The sequence below is a fragment of the Monodelphis domestica genome, chromosome 1 (genome assembly GCF_027887165.1).
Source record: "Monodelphis domestica isolate mMonDom1 chromosome 1, mMonDom1.pri, whole genome shotgun sequence".
Lineage (NCBI taxonomy): Eukaryota > Metazoa > Chordata > Mammalia > Didelphimorphia > Didelphidae > Monodelphis > Monodelphis domestica.
In genome coordinates, this window is record NC_077227.1 from 263,642,228 (window position 1) to 263,659,929 (window position 17,702).

General features: G+C 39.6%; 1 protein-coding gene across 1 annotated transcript in view; it reads right to left on the reverse strand.

Annotated features, from left to right (window-relative positions):
* Positions 1–1,739: 1,739 nt before the first annotated feature.
* Positions 1,740–17,702, reverse strand: part of ATG14 (autophagy related 14) — a 79,639-nt gene continuing 63,676 nt past the window's right edge. Inside the window, exons 6-10 of the mRNA XM_001368883.3 lie at positions 12,144–12,373; positions 9,331–9,448; positions 8,713–8,803; positions 8,536–8,621; positions 1,740–4,733 (exon numbers count right to left, since the gene is read on the reverse strand). Of these exons, the coding sequence (XP_001368920.1) occupies positions 4,427–4,733; positions 8,536–8,621; positions 8,713–8,803; positions 9,331–9,448; positions 12,144–12,373 (832 nt within the window). The 3' untranslated portion in view covers positions 1,740–4,426. The remainder of the gene's footprint in view (positions 4,734–8,535; positions 8,622–8,712; positions 8,804–9,330; positions 9,449–12,143; positions 12,374–17,702) is intronic.

Sequence of the window (17,702 nt, forward strand, 5' to 3'; positions counted from 1 at the left end):
AATAGAAGCCCTTGGGAGTTGTCCAAGTGGATACCAAACAATACCAGGTCCCAAGAGGGGCGAGTTATACTTTTCCTAATGACAGAGAGGTAATCCCATGTAACAAAGTTGTTTTGCAAATCCCTATAACTATCCTTTACCTTCCTCGATGTGGTAGACCAAGTGACCAGGGTTTGGTGGTGGTCTGATTGCTAATAATTTTTCTCTTCCTGCAGTTGAGCAAAAATTCATCTTCACTGGGGAATGGAGTCCATTTTATCTTTGTGTCTTTCCCTGGGGCCATCTGACTATTCAGATCTTAATTGAGCTCTGCTTCCTGAGGGCAATGAACATCCACCACCACTCTGCTGATGCTCATCAGAGCTGACAGAGCCCTATCACCAGAGGCTCCTATGTGGAACTGAGGGGCAAGAGATGGAAGATATTGAAGAAAATCCATGGTCTAGCTTTGATTAATTCAGATTTGGGGCATACAATGGAAGGGAAGAAATGAGATGATTCTGATACACTGCAGGCAGTAGAGATGGGCGCCAGGAGCAACTTCCATCCCAGTTCCTGAGTGGGCCACGGAGCCCTGCTGGCACTGTTTGTGAATAAGTGGGGCTCTGCTAGAAATGATTGCTTCCAATTCCACGTCAAAGTCCTGCCTCTTCTGCTACATGGAAAGGGCCCTGCTTATGAGGACCCAATCTGTTTTGTCCCATTCATCAAGTCCCACCTGATATGAGAGGCTATGCAACCTGGCCTTGCACTCCTCATTTGCGGGCTGGGGGATGGTCACATTGTTGGTTGGCATGAGAGCCTGGAGGGCTGTAGCAGGAGAGATCTTCCTCTCTACTGCTACTTGGGCGGTGGTCATGGGACTGGGACCTGCATTCCCGTTAAGTCCGGAACAGTGGAGGAACTTTGCCCATCCTTTATCACAAAGTCTGTTGGGGCAAGATGGAATCTTCCCAGATCCTCCAGCTCAGGCTCCCATGTGACCCTTGGTCACATGCCACTGTCAATCATACCTAGGTTTTTGCACTTTTCAGTTTTTGCAGTTTTTCAAATTGCAAAACTTTATCACACTCCTTATGCAGAAAAACATGAGGCAGGTTTGCACTCATGAACAACCAGGTGGATGGCCGAACGACAGCGGTTGGGCCCACTTGCCAAGCTGGGTGTGGGGGCCATGGTGCTTTGGGTAGGAGGTATGATCTCACTAACAGCAAATTCTGCCCAATAGTTTTGTGGGCCGAATGCAACATTCACCTGTATTTTGTGTGGTCCCCTCCCTACCTTCAACTATCCTGCTTTTCCCATCTCCTGTTCCTACCCAACATCAGCTTTGCTATCATGTCTGTTCAGGTTGGGTGTTCAACCTCCCACAAGCTGTGTCTGGGTGTAAATCAGCATCCACCCAGGAAGTTTCTTGTATTAATAGGTAAGGACAAATTTCTGGTTAATCCTTCTATGATCCTTCCTAATTTTAGCCCTTGGGTGGAGCAGCCCAGGTTCCACGGCCCATGCAGAGGGCTTTATACATCCTAGGGAAATAGCTTAGGTCTTCCACAGTTGCTCTGATAACTCCTTCCTATAAAAGGCTTTGGAGCTCTGTTCTTTTCTCAGCTAATAATTTCAAGGTAATCTTGAAGCAAATTACTATAAAGGATCAAGCTTCATTCTAATCCTCGTTGCCCATCATATTTTAGTAGAAAGAAAAAGAACAGCCAGGACTTGGAAAAAGGACAAATATCTAGGTAGAATTCTATTTAGATTTATTGCAGTAACACAATTGAAGTTTAGAAAACATTTGTGCTTAGTTGTAATTAGTTTGAAAGTTGCAAAGTAAATGGTAATTGTTCTATTATGACACTGAAAAGAGTTTTCAGACTGAGTTTTTGAGCAAAAAGTCTGGTGTTCTTTTCTCATAATTATCTCTAAATGAATCAAGTCAATCACACTCAATATTGACACTCCATTTTTATTCCCTGTTAACTTACACATGTGCAAAACATTTTAAAAATTATATCTTCTATTACAAAAAAATTTCTCAAACATAGCCCATTTCAAACCACCTTTTTGGTGTCTATGGATTTTACTATTACATTGTTTCAGTAAATGATTTTAAAATGGAAAACATGACACATACCAAGTTCTATGGCTTTTCATTTTAAAAAATACCAGCTTCAATTTTTAATAAACTGTTTACAAATTTTTTTTGCACCTCATAAGACAAGATTTAGAGAGGCAGGAAGAAGGGTGGGGGAAAAAACCCAGTGGTTAAAATGTGTATGGAAGAGAAGGTTTACATGGTGGGTCCAATGCAAAATAATAAGGAAAAAAAAAGAATCTCAGAAGTGAGAGCCTAACAAGCAGTACTCAATGAACACCAAAGCATCAGATCATCTATAACTAAGTAAAGTGCTTCTAGTTAACGGTAACAACAAAAAAACCCTCTTTAGTTGTGAAGTTTTACTGATTGCTCTGAGTAAGAGTACAAGAGAAATCAGTTCTGCTAAAGCCTCGTCCCATTCAGGGTCTCACTGTAGGTTCAATTGAGAGTACCATGATTATTGACTATTGGTTAAACAATGTGCTCAACTAGAGTCAAGTCCCTTTCCAAACCCCACCAATTGGTCTAGATCCAATTAGCCGTTCCTTTTGTCTGAAAGTTTCTGGGCTCCCATTTAACAAGATTTAAATGTCTTTGGTTTTTTGTTGTTGTTGTTGTTTTTTAATAATTTTAAAATTGCCATTTTCTATTAAGAAAAAAAGCAGCAGATCCAAAATCATGGAGCTCAGACAAAGACCAGAGGTGGATAAACCTGCTATAAAGAAACACCCAGAGCTCTCTAGGATGAACAATCTTAAAAGGGTCACTGAGCCTAATCTCCTAGACTGAAGCAAATTAGAGCACACCCTGGGTTTTCTACTGAGTGGCAATTACATCAACATTAGGGAAAAAATCATGCATCTCATCCTCTTGTTTGGAGGCAAAATACCACCATACAGATCCCCGTCTACCCCCCCTGCAAAAAGAACAAAAACGGGAAGAGCGAACTTCAAAACGAATTCTCTGAAGCATCTTGGCCTAACCACACCAGAAAAACAAAAAAGACAAGTCAGGTAGGTATTTTCATGGGGATTTTCCCCTTGTGTATTAAAAATCTAAAAACAACACACACACATTTGTCAATAAAGGCTTTTCCTCACCCGTCTCCTTGACAGACTGTCATGGAGAGAATGATGAGACAATCTCACTGGGGGAAAAAATGCCTCAGTGTTCTGAAAGACAAACTTTGAATTTCTGAAGTCTCACTGAGCACAGATAGTATCTTCAAAGTAATAAAGATTTCTAAGGAACTGAGCAGTAGGATGGCTCTCCTTGGGAGCACTTGCCATCAAGTTACATCACTGAAAAATGAATCTTGCAAGGGAAGAAACCACCAGTGACTGCCTAATTAAGGGGCCTTTTAGCCAGTGCACAAACTAGGCAGATCCACTACTAACAGAAAATGAACTTGGATTTCAAAACACACAGTAGTGAGGCCAGCAGGAATGCAATTCTTAGCTAGCCAACTGAGCTTAAACAACTACATATAAAAGAAAATAGATTTTTAAAAAATCTAGAACATTATTGCAAGTGTCTACTATTTTTTCTGTCTGTGGCTATGGGTCCTAAAGAAAAGAAAATAAATCCAGTGTTTCTTTGGTGTGTGGGTAGTAAGACGGCAACCAAGTGCTCTCTGTTACATAAAATTTCTGATAATCTGAGAAAGCAGCACAAGTTAACTCATATCAATTAAAAAAAAGTAACCCATGATAACCGAACTCTAAAAGCAATCAATATTCTAAATTTACACATTGGCTCTTGGTACAAAATGTTGTGGACACAAAAACCTAGCAATTATGGTAAAAATGTTTAAGTCGTGAGTTTTCATCAATAAAGAATTACTTTAAAATGTGTGCGAATATAGTCACTTCTCTACATATTAATGAGAAGATAACAGAACTTTCTGAAATTCCATTTAAAAACGACAGTTCTGAGAACTGCTATCCTCAGGACTGTGAATAAGACAGAAACAGTGTTTTCAAGTGTCCAAAATTCCTTTTCTCCTGTGATAAGAGCCCAATTTATCCCTTGAACAGAAGAACTGGCCACTTGAGCAAGGTTCCTCCTCCCCAACGCGTACCCAAGGATATATGGGTGGTGAAGTGGGTCCTAAGGGTGGATTTACCTAATTTACAAAATGTTATCAGCAGTCAATCTTTGTAAATAAAAAGGTTTAACTTTAATAAATGTCTGTTGAATTGAACTCTGCTTTTAAAAAATTAGTTTATTTATTTTTTGTTCCAGGCACTACTTAACTGAATAGGTAAAACTACACGTTGTGGGAGAGAAATGTTCAGTGTGGATCCGTCATCGTCTCTTGGCCGCGCCCTAGCGATGCCCCGTGTAAGCCTTGAACCAGGACGTGACGGAAGCGGCGGCCGAGGAGATCATGCCCCCGGCGCTACTGCTGGCCACGGGCTGGGACACCTGGGTGCTGTGACTCTGCAGCACCTCCACAGGCTGGGAAGGAATGTCACAGAACCGGGGGCTGGGCAGATTCTCCCAGTCTGTGCCGAGGTCCGTCTCTTCGTCACTGATCCGCTCGTCCCCGCTTTCATCTGTTTCTCCAGCAGCTGCAGGATCCAAAAATTCCATGGAATCTTCAAGATCAGCACTGACTTCAAAGGGCCCAGACCTGCGGGAGCGGAGGGACAGGCCCGTGAGCAGCGCTCCGGAGGTGCCTTTGGTAGGGGAATTAGGAATAACTGGAAGACAGTTTTTACCTTGGACTCGTTTCCCCATTTCGTAACTGAGGTTTGCAGCAATTACAAACAGGGAAACAAGTCCAAGGTAAAAACTGTCTTCCCGAGTGACAAACAAAAACCTGATCTAGGATGGCCTACGTTAAACCCAGTGGAATTGTGCATCAGATATGGGAGGGGGTGGGGGAGGGGAGGAAGGAAGGGTACATGAGTCTTGTAACCATGGAAAATTATTCTAAATCATCCAATTATTAAAAAAAAAAACCTGATCCAATTCTACTCATCAAGTTTAAAAACAAACAAAATCTTTACCTTCTGTCTTAGAATCAATGGTTAAGGCAGAAGAGTGGTAAGGGCTTGGCAATGGGGGTCAAGTGACTTGCTCAGGGTCACACAGCTAGGAAGTATCTGGGGCCAGGTTTGAACCCAGGACCTCCCATCTCTAGGCCTGGCTCTTTATCTACTGAGCCATCTCGCTGCATCCCCAATAACTTTAAAAGGGGAAGGCAAGGAGGGACACGTGTACTGCTGAAGAACAGGCTTGCCTGTGGCTCAGGCTCACTGAGTGGGCAGCCCTGGAACATAAATGACTTACAGACAGTCGCCTAGGGCAGGATCTGAACTCAGGTCTTCTTGCCTCTCTATCCCTCCTCTTCTTCATCTCTATGAAGAAGCCACACTGACTCCTCTATTTTATGATAAATACTTTGGTTCAGGAATTACTGTCCTTCCCCACTGCCATCTCGTATCCCCTTCTCTGCTCTGGGCACCGGATGCCTCAATAGTATGGCCTGTGAGGGAGGTGAAGTTGGGGCAATGGATATTGTTTGTTCGTTTTTAAAGGAGTTTGGCTGTGAAAACTGAAATAAATCGAGAATGACAGACTGACTTTGGGATCTGGTGTTTTTCCCAGCATAGGGCGGACATGAGGACAACCACAGGCTGCAGGTAGGGGAGGGAGCCAGTAGAAGGGAGAAAGAGAGAGGGGAAGGTTGTGGGGAAGGGACACGACGAAGGGTACATGGATAGGAGCCAGCCTGGCCGTGTGTGCGTGTCAGTGCACGCGTCACCTTTCCATCAGGACCAGAGTAATAAATGCGGGATGCTATACGAATAGATGCAGACAACTGACAAACTTTCCATACTGTCACACTGTTCTCATTTCTTTATGCACCATTTCCATGAAGTAAAATATTAAAACATTCGAGTACTTAGACATTTCATTAATTTTATTTCAATTCCTTATTTGATTCAGGCAGAAAAATTCAGATAGTTTTTCTCTGTAGGATTTTAGACCCAATAAAGAAAGACTGAAAGTCATTATTTCTGACGGTGTTTTCCGCCTTAGTGCAGGAACAGAAGACAAAAAAAGATTTCATTTTCTTTGGGATGTATATAAAGTTCCAGTGATACACTGAACCAAATTCCAAATCTTTTTGAGAGATTGTCTTACTTTTAAATATTTCCATATAGCCCAACTACGAAATAAAAAAAAGGAAGACCAGGAAAACTTTCAGATTATTTTGGGAGTACTGTTTTAATAATTCCACTTAAGTGACTCCTAAAGATCCTATTAAAAGAAATTACCATCAAATATTGTACCATTTTGTTGGTCATTACTAACATCTAATGCCTTTTTTTTTTTATTAAGTGATGCATTTCTTTATGGATAGGGACATTAGAGCATCATGAGATAAGGTCACTTCCAAACAGAAAATGGCTTGTAAGACTGAGGCTAGTTCCAGATTCTCACTCTTTTTGGGGCTCTTGACTTAGGTCACTCCTGAGCTAAAACCAACTTTCCTTAGATCACTGTAATGTTTAGTTTTTGATTGGTGTTAATTGTCATATGGGGGAATAGAAGAAGAGATTTCCTCAGGTAAGCCAATCCTATTTTTAGATAGCTCTGATTATTAAGAACTTTTCCCTTATTCTAAGCCTTAATCTGCCTCTTAGCAACTCTATTTACTCAAGTTCTACTCGAATTATCACCCATTATTCAAGTTCTAATTCCTGGGGCCAAGTAGAATAAAAGCCTAATAATTCCTCTTCCACATGACCACTGTTTAAATGCTTGGAGGCATCCCTCACATCTCCCCTGTTTAATATCTCTAGTTCCTTCCATCCATTCTTATATGGGATGGCCTCAATGAAGTGTTCTAACTTGTCAACATCTTTCCTAAAATGTGGTGCCAGAAATAGGCACCCATACCTATCTGACCAAGAGAGTCAAAGAAGTCAATAATTATTTATTAAGTGCTTACTATGTGCTGACACTGTGCTAAGTGCTGGAGATAGGAGGTAATCAAGGAAGAAGGAAAAGAACCCATATGCTCTAAAATATTTATAGCAGCTCTCTTGGTGGTGGCAAAGAACTGGAAATTGAAGGGATGCCCACCAACTGGGGAATGGCTAAACAACATATGATTGGGATGGAAACTTCTGTGCCCCAAGAAATTGATGAGAAGGTTAATTTTGGAAAAACATGGAAAGGTCTACATGAAATTATGAAGTGAAACAAGCAGAAGCAAGAGAACATTATATACCACAACAGAAACAGTTTAACGAGTGACTCATTTATGTCCACTTTCCAGAGAAAGAACTGATAAAGAGAAATAAGAATGCAAATTTTTTTTTGGGGGGGGGGGGTGTCAAATGACACCTCCTCTAGTGTAGAGAGGAGAGGGAAGGAGAAAGATACCTGGGAACTTTAATGTAACAAACAGAAAAAGAATAAGCAAAAAGACAGTCTCTGCCCTCAAAGAGCTTACAGGAAACTAATACTGGGAAGACAATACATAAAAGGAAGCTAAAGGCAATGGAAAGTATGTGAATGGGGGCACAGTAGAGAAATCTGGAATGAAAAATGGCTACTCTGAGCCCTTCCTTAAGAAGGGGGGTTCCTGGAAGAACTTCCCAGCTGAAAAAAGGGATCACAGGGGCAGAGGGAGAAGGCAGTTGAAGCATGGTAGTGAAGTCCAAAGAATGAAAGATGGCAACCCTGAGTCCATCTTCAAAATTAGTGTCCTATACCTCTCTTAATGCCCCTACAGACTACATTACCTTTTCTGACTGCATGTCACATTGGTGAATTTGTAGTGAGCTTGTAATCTACCCAGAACTTTTTAAAGAGAATAACTGCCTAAGTTCTTGTACTATATATATCATATTAGTAAGGCTTACTTTTTCAAAACTCAAATGTATGACTTTCTTAATTAAATGTCACCTTAATAAGATTCACTGCATGCTCTAGTTTTCTGAGATCTTCTTTGCTCATTTTTACAGACCATTATTAGTTATCTTTTCCTAAATTCTGCAAATATGAAAATCTTTTCAATCTGTCCATGTACTATGTTATAGATTTCCATATCTATCCAATGTTCAGAAGGGAAAAATAAATAGAATTGTATCTTTTTTTAATGGTTTCCATCCCTTCAGAAATGAAGAAATTTCAAGTGAGTTATCTCCAGCATTATGTGGGGGAGAGGCTGCAGGGAAGGCATACCCAACCCAGTGCCCATAACAGCAGCAGTGACAAACTGCTAAGGAGAACCTGCTAGAGACTGAATGTGAACACTTCATGGCCCGAAGGTGAATGAGTCACACAAATGTTATCCTTAAGAATCCTAGAGCAGCAGAGATTTCAGTTTAGCTAGTTTGAAGCTAATAGTCACTGCAAAACAAGGACAGATTTTTGACCTTGACATATGGATGAAAAGGAAGAGCATTTCTTACCTGCCCAAGTGTTCCGTGTCTGGACTGACCAGGTACATTAGATTCCTGAGTGTATGTAGTGGGTGCAAAAGGTCTAAATTTACATGCTAGAAAAAGCAATATAAAGAAGAAAAATGAGTATCTGTGGACTCTGACACCCCAATATCAGAGGTCACCCCACCAACACACTTTTTGTACCTGAGAAAAGCAGAGGTAAAGAATGTTGGCATTCAACTTCTTGACAGCACGAGTAAATTTCCGCCGGCTGAGATTCTCTCCACAAAACTCACTATAAAATAGAGAGGATGAGTACATAGACTGAAGACCTTTTTTAAAACAGAGAGACTATTTTGGTAAAATCAGAAGTGTATTAAGGTTCTCAAAAGTTCAATACAGCACATACCTATCTCCTTTTCTGAGAATTATACTTCCTGGTTCTTGAACATTTAAAAAAAATTTTCTGACTTCTTACTTTTGTAAATCTTCTTGCCCTGACTGAAAGTATTTCTCAACATCACAATATTTCTGTTATATAATTTTTGTATTTTGGATCTACATTATTTTCTTAAGCCGAGGACTATTTGTATTCCCCTTAAAACTTTTATGTCAATTAGGGTGGACACTGATTCTTACACACGACCAGTTTCATTATTCTAGAAGCCCATCGCACAATTTCTTAGACTATATTCAAGATGAGTGAAATGAATATGTATATCATCTTACTTGCATAGATTAACTACGAGAGGTTACAACACTGAAACATGTGATCCATAACAAGTAAGCGTGTCAGCCATCATCCAAACTCACATTACTTGCCTGTTACATAATTTTTTGGGAAGATTTACATCAAGTATATGAGACAAAATGTTGACAAGCTGGGTTGCATAGCACAGGGCAGCACTGATGGTGTAGGCTGGGTTATTATGTTCCATATCTAAAGTGTAAAGAAGACATGAAGGGGGAAAAAGCATATGTTGATTAAATCTGGTATTCATTCCTTCTGACTTGTCAGTTAGAATATGGGTGATCGTGCTTTACTGTCTAGCCCAATAACAATCTTGTGTCTGGGGAAAAAAGTTCCACTGAACCACGGTGTTTTCCTTTGGTGAGACCTGGGGTTTGCCTGCAGGCTGGGGACCTTCTTCTACTGGGGTCAGTAGGTACTTCATCACTTAAAGAGTCTTAGAGAGTTGCCCAGGTATGCTGAGAGTTTTAGTAATCTGGCCAGGGTCACACATGGGTATTAGGACTTGGACAGGCAATGAGGTAGCACAGTGGAAAGGGTGCCAGACCCGGAGTCAGGAAACCCTGAGTTCAAATCCAGTTTCAGATACCTACTGGCTGTGTGACCCTAGACAAGTCACTTAACTCTGTTTGCCTCAGGTTCTTCATCTGTAAAATGAGTTGGAGAAGGAATGGCAAATTGCTCCAGTGTCTTTGCCAAGAAAACCCCAAGTGGGGTCTTACAGTTGTCAGTATCATGCTGCCTCATGGACTGATTATTAATTGTTAGCTAATAAATACTTAGTACTTGCTATGTTCTAGGAGGTCCTGGGGATACAAATACAACGAATGAAACAATCCCTATTCTCAAGGAACTTGTTTTCTAAAAGGGAAACACTAACATATAAACACATACAGAAGTGGCACTAAGGGCTAAGAACGACACTAAGCCTTTGGGACATCCAGTATTGAAATAACAAATTCAAATGAATACAAGAAATTTAAAAGAAGGTAGCCTGAGAAAAGGGGCATTGACCAATGAGGGTATCAATAAAAGCTCACACAGAGGTAAGTATTTTAAGGTTTGTAAAACGTTTTATTGTATGTTTTATTCACAACAATCTTATAAGATAGGTGCCGTTTTGATTCTCATTTTATAGAATTAAACTATTATTAAACAAGGATCCCATGATCAGGACTCTTAAGTGCCCTTGAGATAATGAGAAAGTTCATTAGAAGTTATTTCAATTGACCTAATTTAAAAATGATCAGGCACAGAATGGTCATTTTTATTCCTTTTTGATAGCTAATAATAGCTAGCATGTATAAGAGCTTACTGTGGGCCATGCACTGTGCTGAGTGCTTTACAATTATTATTCCATCTGATCTTCACAATAACCCTTGGAGATAGGCACTATTATTATCCCTATTTTACAGAGGAGGAAATGGAGCCAGGAAGTGAATTCAGGTCTTCCTGGCTCCAGGCCCAGTGCTCTTACCCAATGAGCCTTTACTCAAAAGTTATCAGTTTGAAAGAGAAATTTATGATATTCTGTTGACTATCATTTTGGGCTAACATTGAGGAGAGCATTGAAAAAAGCTCCGCGTCTCCCCTGCCTGCCCCAATCTATTTTCTAAGGTGACAGCATGGAAGAAGGGTCAGATTTGGAGTCAGAAACTCCTGAGTTTGAAGCCTGCCCCAGTCATGTGACTGAGCAAGTCACTGAAATCCTCTTGGTTGGCTCCCCCATCTATCAAATGGGGCTAATAAGAACACCTCTAACCCAGGGCAATGATGCTCAAAGGCCACAGAGAACACATAAATGTACAAAGGCATTCTGTAAGCCTTAAAATACTTTGTAAATGTAAGCTATTCTCATTTTTGTTTGCATAGGAGGTGGTTACAGGAGCCCCATGAAGCCACAAGGTAAAAGTACCAGGCTCGGGTGATGACTGGTCTAAATGTTTGGCCTTGCTTTCAGTCCATGCTCCCTTAATTGCTTGTTCTTTGCTACTTTCTTTCCTTGTCTAACATTTTTTTTAATTGAAAAATTTTATTTAATTAATTAATTTAGAATATTTTTCCATGGTTACATGATTCATGTTCTTTCCCTCCTCTACCCCCCACCCCCCATAGCTAATGCACAATTCCACTGGCTTGACAAACATTTTTAACCTGCCAAACTATCTTATTTTGGGGTCTCACAACTTTTTTTTTTTTTAAACCCTTACCTTCTGTCTTGGAGTCAATACTGTGTATTGACTCCAAGGCAGAAGAGTGGTAAGGGCTAGGCAATGGGGGTCAAGTGACTTGCCCAGGGTCACACAGCTAGGAAGTGGCTGAGTCTGGATTTGAACCTAGGACCTCCTGTCTCTAGGCCTAGTTCTCAATCCACTGAGCTACCCAGCTGCCCCCTCTCACAACTTTTTAAGTGTCTGAGGGGCAGGATTTGAACTCAGATTGTTTTGGCTCCAAATCTAGTACTTTTCTCCAGAAGAAACCTGAGAAATATCCCTGGGGAGGTAGAGAGCCTAATGGCATTCTCCTATTCTTTTAAGTGAGAACAGGAAACGAAAGATGACACCATGCTGAATCTTAAAATGCTTTAACAAAAACCCAACAAAACGAGCCTTCTTAATGTGTACTGTTCACAGATTCTTTTTACTAAAGAACTAGAATGTTTTTTGTTGGTTTTTTTTTTACCTACCAAGAAGATTGCAGAACTTTTAAAACAGGAATTTAAAAATTAATAATGGTATCCTTAACATATTATATTATTTTGGCCTGCTTTATAATTTTGCCAACTTAATAGAACAAAAGCTACATAGTAAAACAGTGCCCATTTTTTAAAAACTAAAACAGTTTGTAAGCTTTTAAAGAATTAAAAAAAAAGTTTTCTTCTTACCAGGCCCCTGTGTTGTTTTTTTCTCTTCTACCCAGTTGTAGTAAGCAGAATAGTCTCCATTATTAGGAAGACTAATCCAGGGCCCTGCAATGCTAATGCTTGTATCTCCATTGTGGTCATCACAAACCCATCTCCCAGAGAGATAAGTAGTTCTCCTGGCTTCTGCAAGCTTGCTCACAGTGCTGGAGGTCATGGCAGTGTCACTCTCTGAGGCTATATCTGCAGGGTCCCTGAAAATTAGGAAAATCAATCAATATTAGGGAAACTTGAAGGTTTTTTTTCTTTGAAGATTTATGTTGGAACATTTAAACATTTACAAAGAATCTGGAAAAGCATTTTAAAGAATAATTTTCCACTTTTTGATCTTTGAGTTATTGCAAATTCCAGGATTTTGGTTACTGCTTTCTCAATTTCTAGATATGCTGTCAAATTGGAAGTACATATTGTCAATATGGAAGGCAACATAAACATTTTAAAAAGAGAGAACTTATAATTCTTTCTGTTGAACAGATAGCTATTGGATTTACCCATACTAATATTCTAGGAGGCAGCTTTTATATTAAGGTAAAGTTCCTTAGGAGGCTCCTTCCTGGACATAAACCTTTTCTGTTGAGTATTACCAATCTAAAAAAAAATAGAGCATCAAACATGGTAAAAATCCAAAGTTTTTATACCAACAATTTGATGTAAATTTAAAGAGATGTTCACAATCAGAATTTGAGTAACATATACTTGTCAGATCTTTGGGAAAGGAAATATTTTAAGGCCAAGCAAGAGTTAGAAAAAATTACAAAATGTAAAATAAATAATTTTGATTAAATTAAAAAGGTCTTGTACAAATAAAACCAATGCAACCAAAATTAGAAGGGAAGCAACAAACTGGGAAAAAAATCTTTAACAAAAACCTCTGACAAAGGTCTAATTACTCAAATTTATAAGGAGCTAAATCAATTGTAAAAAAAATTTAAACCATTCTGCAATTGATAAATGGGCAAGGGACATGAAAAGGCAATTTTCAGAGAAAGAAATCAAAACTATTAATAAGCACATGTTATAAATCTCTTATAATCAGTGAAATGCAAATCAAAACAACTCTGAGGTATCACCTCATACCTAGCAGATTGGCTAATATGACAGCAAAGGAAAGTAATAAATGTTGGAGGGGATGTGGCAAAATTGGGACATTAATAATACATTGCTGGTGGAGTTGTGAATTGATCCAACCCTTCTTGAAGGCAATTTGGAACTATGCCCAAAGGGCGCTAAAAGACTGTCTGCCCTTTGATACAGCCATAGCACTGCTGGGTTTGTACCCCAAAGAGATAATAAAGAAAAAGATTTGTACAAGAATATTCATAGTTGCGCTCTTTGTAGTGGCAAAAAAAAAATTGGAAAATGAAGGGATGTACTTTGATTGGGGAATGGCTGAAAAAATTGTGGTATCTGTTGGTGATGGAATACTATTGTGCTCAAAGAACTAATGAACTGGAGGAATTTCATGTTAACTGGAATGACCTCCAGGAATTGATGCAGAGTGAAAGGAGCAGAACCACAGAGACTGATACACTGTGGTACTATAGAATGTAATGGACTTCTCTACTAGCAGCAATGCAATGATTCAAAATAATTTGGAGGGACTTATGAGAAAGAACACTATCCACATTCAGAGGAAAACTGTGGGAGTAGAAACACAGAAGAAAAACAACTGCTTGATCACAAGAGTTGATGGGAATATGATTGGAGATGTAGACTCTAAACAATCAACCTAGTGCAAATATCAACAACATGGAAATAGGTCTTAATCAATGACACATGTAAAACCCAGTGGAATTGCGCACCAGCTATCAGGAGGGTATTGGGGGAGGGGAGGGAAAGAATATAAATCTTGTAACCATGGAAAAATATTCTAAATTAATCAATTAAATAAAATTCCCCCCCTAAAAAATTTTTTTTAAAAAGAGAGGACACTGGTTCAAATCTGGCCTTAGACACCTCATAGGCTGTGGGACTCTGAGGAAGTCACTTAACATCCATTGACTGGCCCTTGTCTTTCTGTCTGTTGTTATGAGGACAGAGGGCTTTAGGGTTTAAAAAAAAAAAGTGAACTGGGTTCAATCTCCTCATTTTGCAGATGTGGAATATGAGTCCAGAGAGATAAGTGATTTGTAGTAAGTTGGCAGAACTGGGTTTTGAACTCAAGTCCTCTGACTCTACTTCTTCTACTGTATCACCCTGAATAGGTCCACGTAAAAGAGAGAATGGGAAGGCAAGAAAAATGGGTAGGCCTAGGAAGCGAGAAGAACTTATCAGTAAAGGGAATCTGATTTCTATGCCTCTGGGTAGAATGTACTCATTAATGACATTTGCAGTAAGAGTTCATACTGGATCTATTGGGGGAGAGGGAGTGAGACTTGGCCAGAGGAAACTCTGAGGGAGTAATACTTGATTGGAAGTAATATTTAGGTCATACAGAACCCTGCAAGAATGAGCAGAATTGAGTTGGCCTTAGAGCACTCCTGATCCCAGACTGTCACCTTCCCCAACTCCCACATAACAGGTTAAAGTTCTATCAAATTCTTAAATCCTAAAGCAGGTTACCCTGCTCTTCTGAGGCCATAATCACAGGACACAGGACAGATTACAGTGAGAAACAAAACAAAATCCAAAACACCACATAAAGGCTAGGGTACTCTTAAAATCAGAACACATAACAGTGTAATCAGATGAAAATTCCAAAGAAATAAAGGCAAAACCAGGTTATTGCTTTGAGGATATCCCTAAATACAATCTTTAACTTTACTTCTGTCTTAATGAAGAATTTGTAACTAGACACATTCATGGAAATAAAGATTATCTAATATAATCCTCTCCATTTACAGATAAGGAACTGGTCTCAAAGTCACAGTTCAAAGGAGGACGCTTCTTTCTTTCTTTCTATGCTAATACTTTCCACTACTATAGCTTACTTCCCCCAATTCAAAGGTCAATTTTCCATAAGAAAAGGCTAATATAAGTGACAATGACAATGAAGATGTGACATGCCACTGCTGTTACTTAATTAAATGACTACAAATATGAAAACAAATGGCTAAAAGAGGGTTCCACATATATAGATTTTGTTTTCAACATGGTTGTTTGCATGTTGTCTCTCCCATTAGATGGGGGCTATTTGAAAGGCCTATCTTTTACATTTCTTTGTATCTCCAGAATATAGCCCAGTTCCTGACATGTAGTACGTACTTAAATGTCGCACAGAGAGGACAAAAAGGGAGCATGTCAAGAAAAGTTGATTACATCAGATTTGAAGATTAAGAGATCAATGGTAATTCTGGAGAACAGTTTCAACTGAATGATGAGGTTGGAATTCAGATTGCAAGAGATTCAAAGGAGAGTGAAAGGAGAAAAATGCACTGATTGTTAATAGGTCTTTTGGGTCTAGGCAAGTAGGGGAGGAGAAATGTAGGATGACAACTATTGGTGGATGGCCAGATCAAGAGAGAGTTTTTTAAGGATTGAAGAGACACAAATGTGTCTGTAGGTAGCAAGGAATCATCTAGTAGACAGGGAGACAATGAACATTAGGGAATAGGAATGATTACGGGGACAATCTTCTGGAGAAAATAAGATGGAACAGGATAAGAACACAGGATAAAGAATAGGATAAAGAATGCAGGGATAGATAGATGGTTCAGCAGATAGATCCACGTCTGAAGATGAGATGTCCTGGGATCCAATCTGGTCTCAGACAATTCCTAGTTGTATGACCCTGGGCAAGTCACTTAACCCCTATTGCCTGCCTCTTACTGTTCTTCTGCCTTAGAACAGATACTTTGCATTCATTCCAAGACAGAAGGTAACGGCTTGGGGTGTATGCAGAGGGGTTTGCCTTAGCAGGAGTAGGGCTACTTCTTCAAGAAAGAAATAGGAGATAATCAAGCGGGAAGAAGAAAAAATCTAATTACTTCAATTTTTTCAGAGAAGTATGATTCTGGACCCTTTGTTGAGAGGGTTGGGTGGGGGTAAGGGACACAGTAGGAGGAATGAGAGGTTTGGAATAGCTTTTATGGCAAGTGAAAGATGGGATCTTCTAGTAGAGAAGTGTAAAATAAGTGTAGATTGCTTTGCTACAATCATGACCCAATTAAGATTATTATTAGCATCATACTGGTTTGATAAAACAAAGGTCACCAGCTATTTAATAAAATTTGCTGGGAAATATGGAAAGTGACCTGACAGGAACTAGGTTTAGATCAGTATCTCAAACAACATGCCAAAATAAGCTCCAAATGGACACAAGAACTAGATGTAAAAGGTCATATAAACAAATTAAGAAGCAGGGAAGGAGATGTCTTTCAAAAAATAGAGAAGGTGACAGAAGATAATATTATGGCTCTTCATTATTGAAAAAAATGCAATTGATGTGGTATCTGATGGTGATGGAATACTATTGTGCTGAAAGGAATAATGAACTGGAGGAATTCCATGTGAACTGGAATAACCTCTAGGAATTGATGCAGAGAGAAAGGAGCAGAACCAGGAGAACATTGTACACAGAGACTGATACACTGTGGTACAATCAAATGTAATGGACTTTTCTACTAGCAGCAATGCAATGACCCAGGACAATCCAAAGGGAGAATACTGCCTACATCCAGAGAAAGAACTGTGGGAGCAGAAATGCAGAAGAAAAACATATAACTGGTTCAATGTGGATATGATTGGGGTTTTGATGTTAAAAGATCACTCTACTGCAAACATGAATAACATGGAAATAGGTTTTGAACAATGATACATGTATAATCCAGTGGAATTGCTTGTTCGCTCTGGGAGGGGGGAGGGAAAAGGGGAGAGAAAGAACATGAATCATGTAACTATGGGAAAATATTCTAAATAAAAACCAAAAAAAAATGCAATTGAATGAGAAGTTAAATTCCTCTGATAAAAGTTTGATATGCAGCATATATTATAAAGAATTGATTTCAAATATACAATAAAAAGAATCAGTCCCTAACAGACAAATGATATCATTTTTTTAAAAATTAAAGCCCTTACCTGTGGCTCCAAGGCAGAAGAGTGGTAAGGGCTAGGCAATGGGGGTCAAGTGACTTGCCCAGGGTCACACAGCTGGGAAGTGTCTGAGGCCAGATTTGAACCTAGGACCTCCCGTCTCTAGGACTGCCTCTCAATCCACTGAGCTACCCAGCTGCCCCCAAATGAGACACTGGGAGGATCCAGTGAGGGTTTTTCTTTTTTTTTAAACCCTTACCTTCCATCTTGGAGTCAGTACTGTGTATTGGCTCCAATGCAGAAGAGTGGTAAGGGCTAGGCAATGGGGGTCAAGTGATTTGCCCAGGGTCACACAGCTGGGAAGTGTCTGAGGCCAGATTTGAACCTAGGACCTCCCATGTCTAGGCCTGACTCTCAATCCACTGAGCTACCTAGCTGCCCAGACAAATGGTATCTTAAGCATATCACCAAGCTTCAAAAGAGGAAAGGAACACTATTACAAATCATATGAATAATGCTCCATATAACCAATTATTAGAGAAATAAAGATTC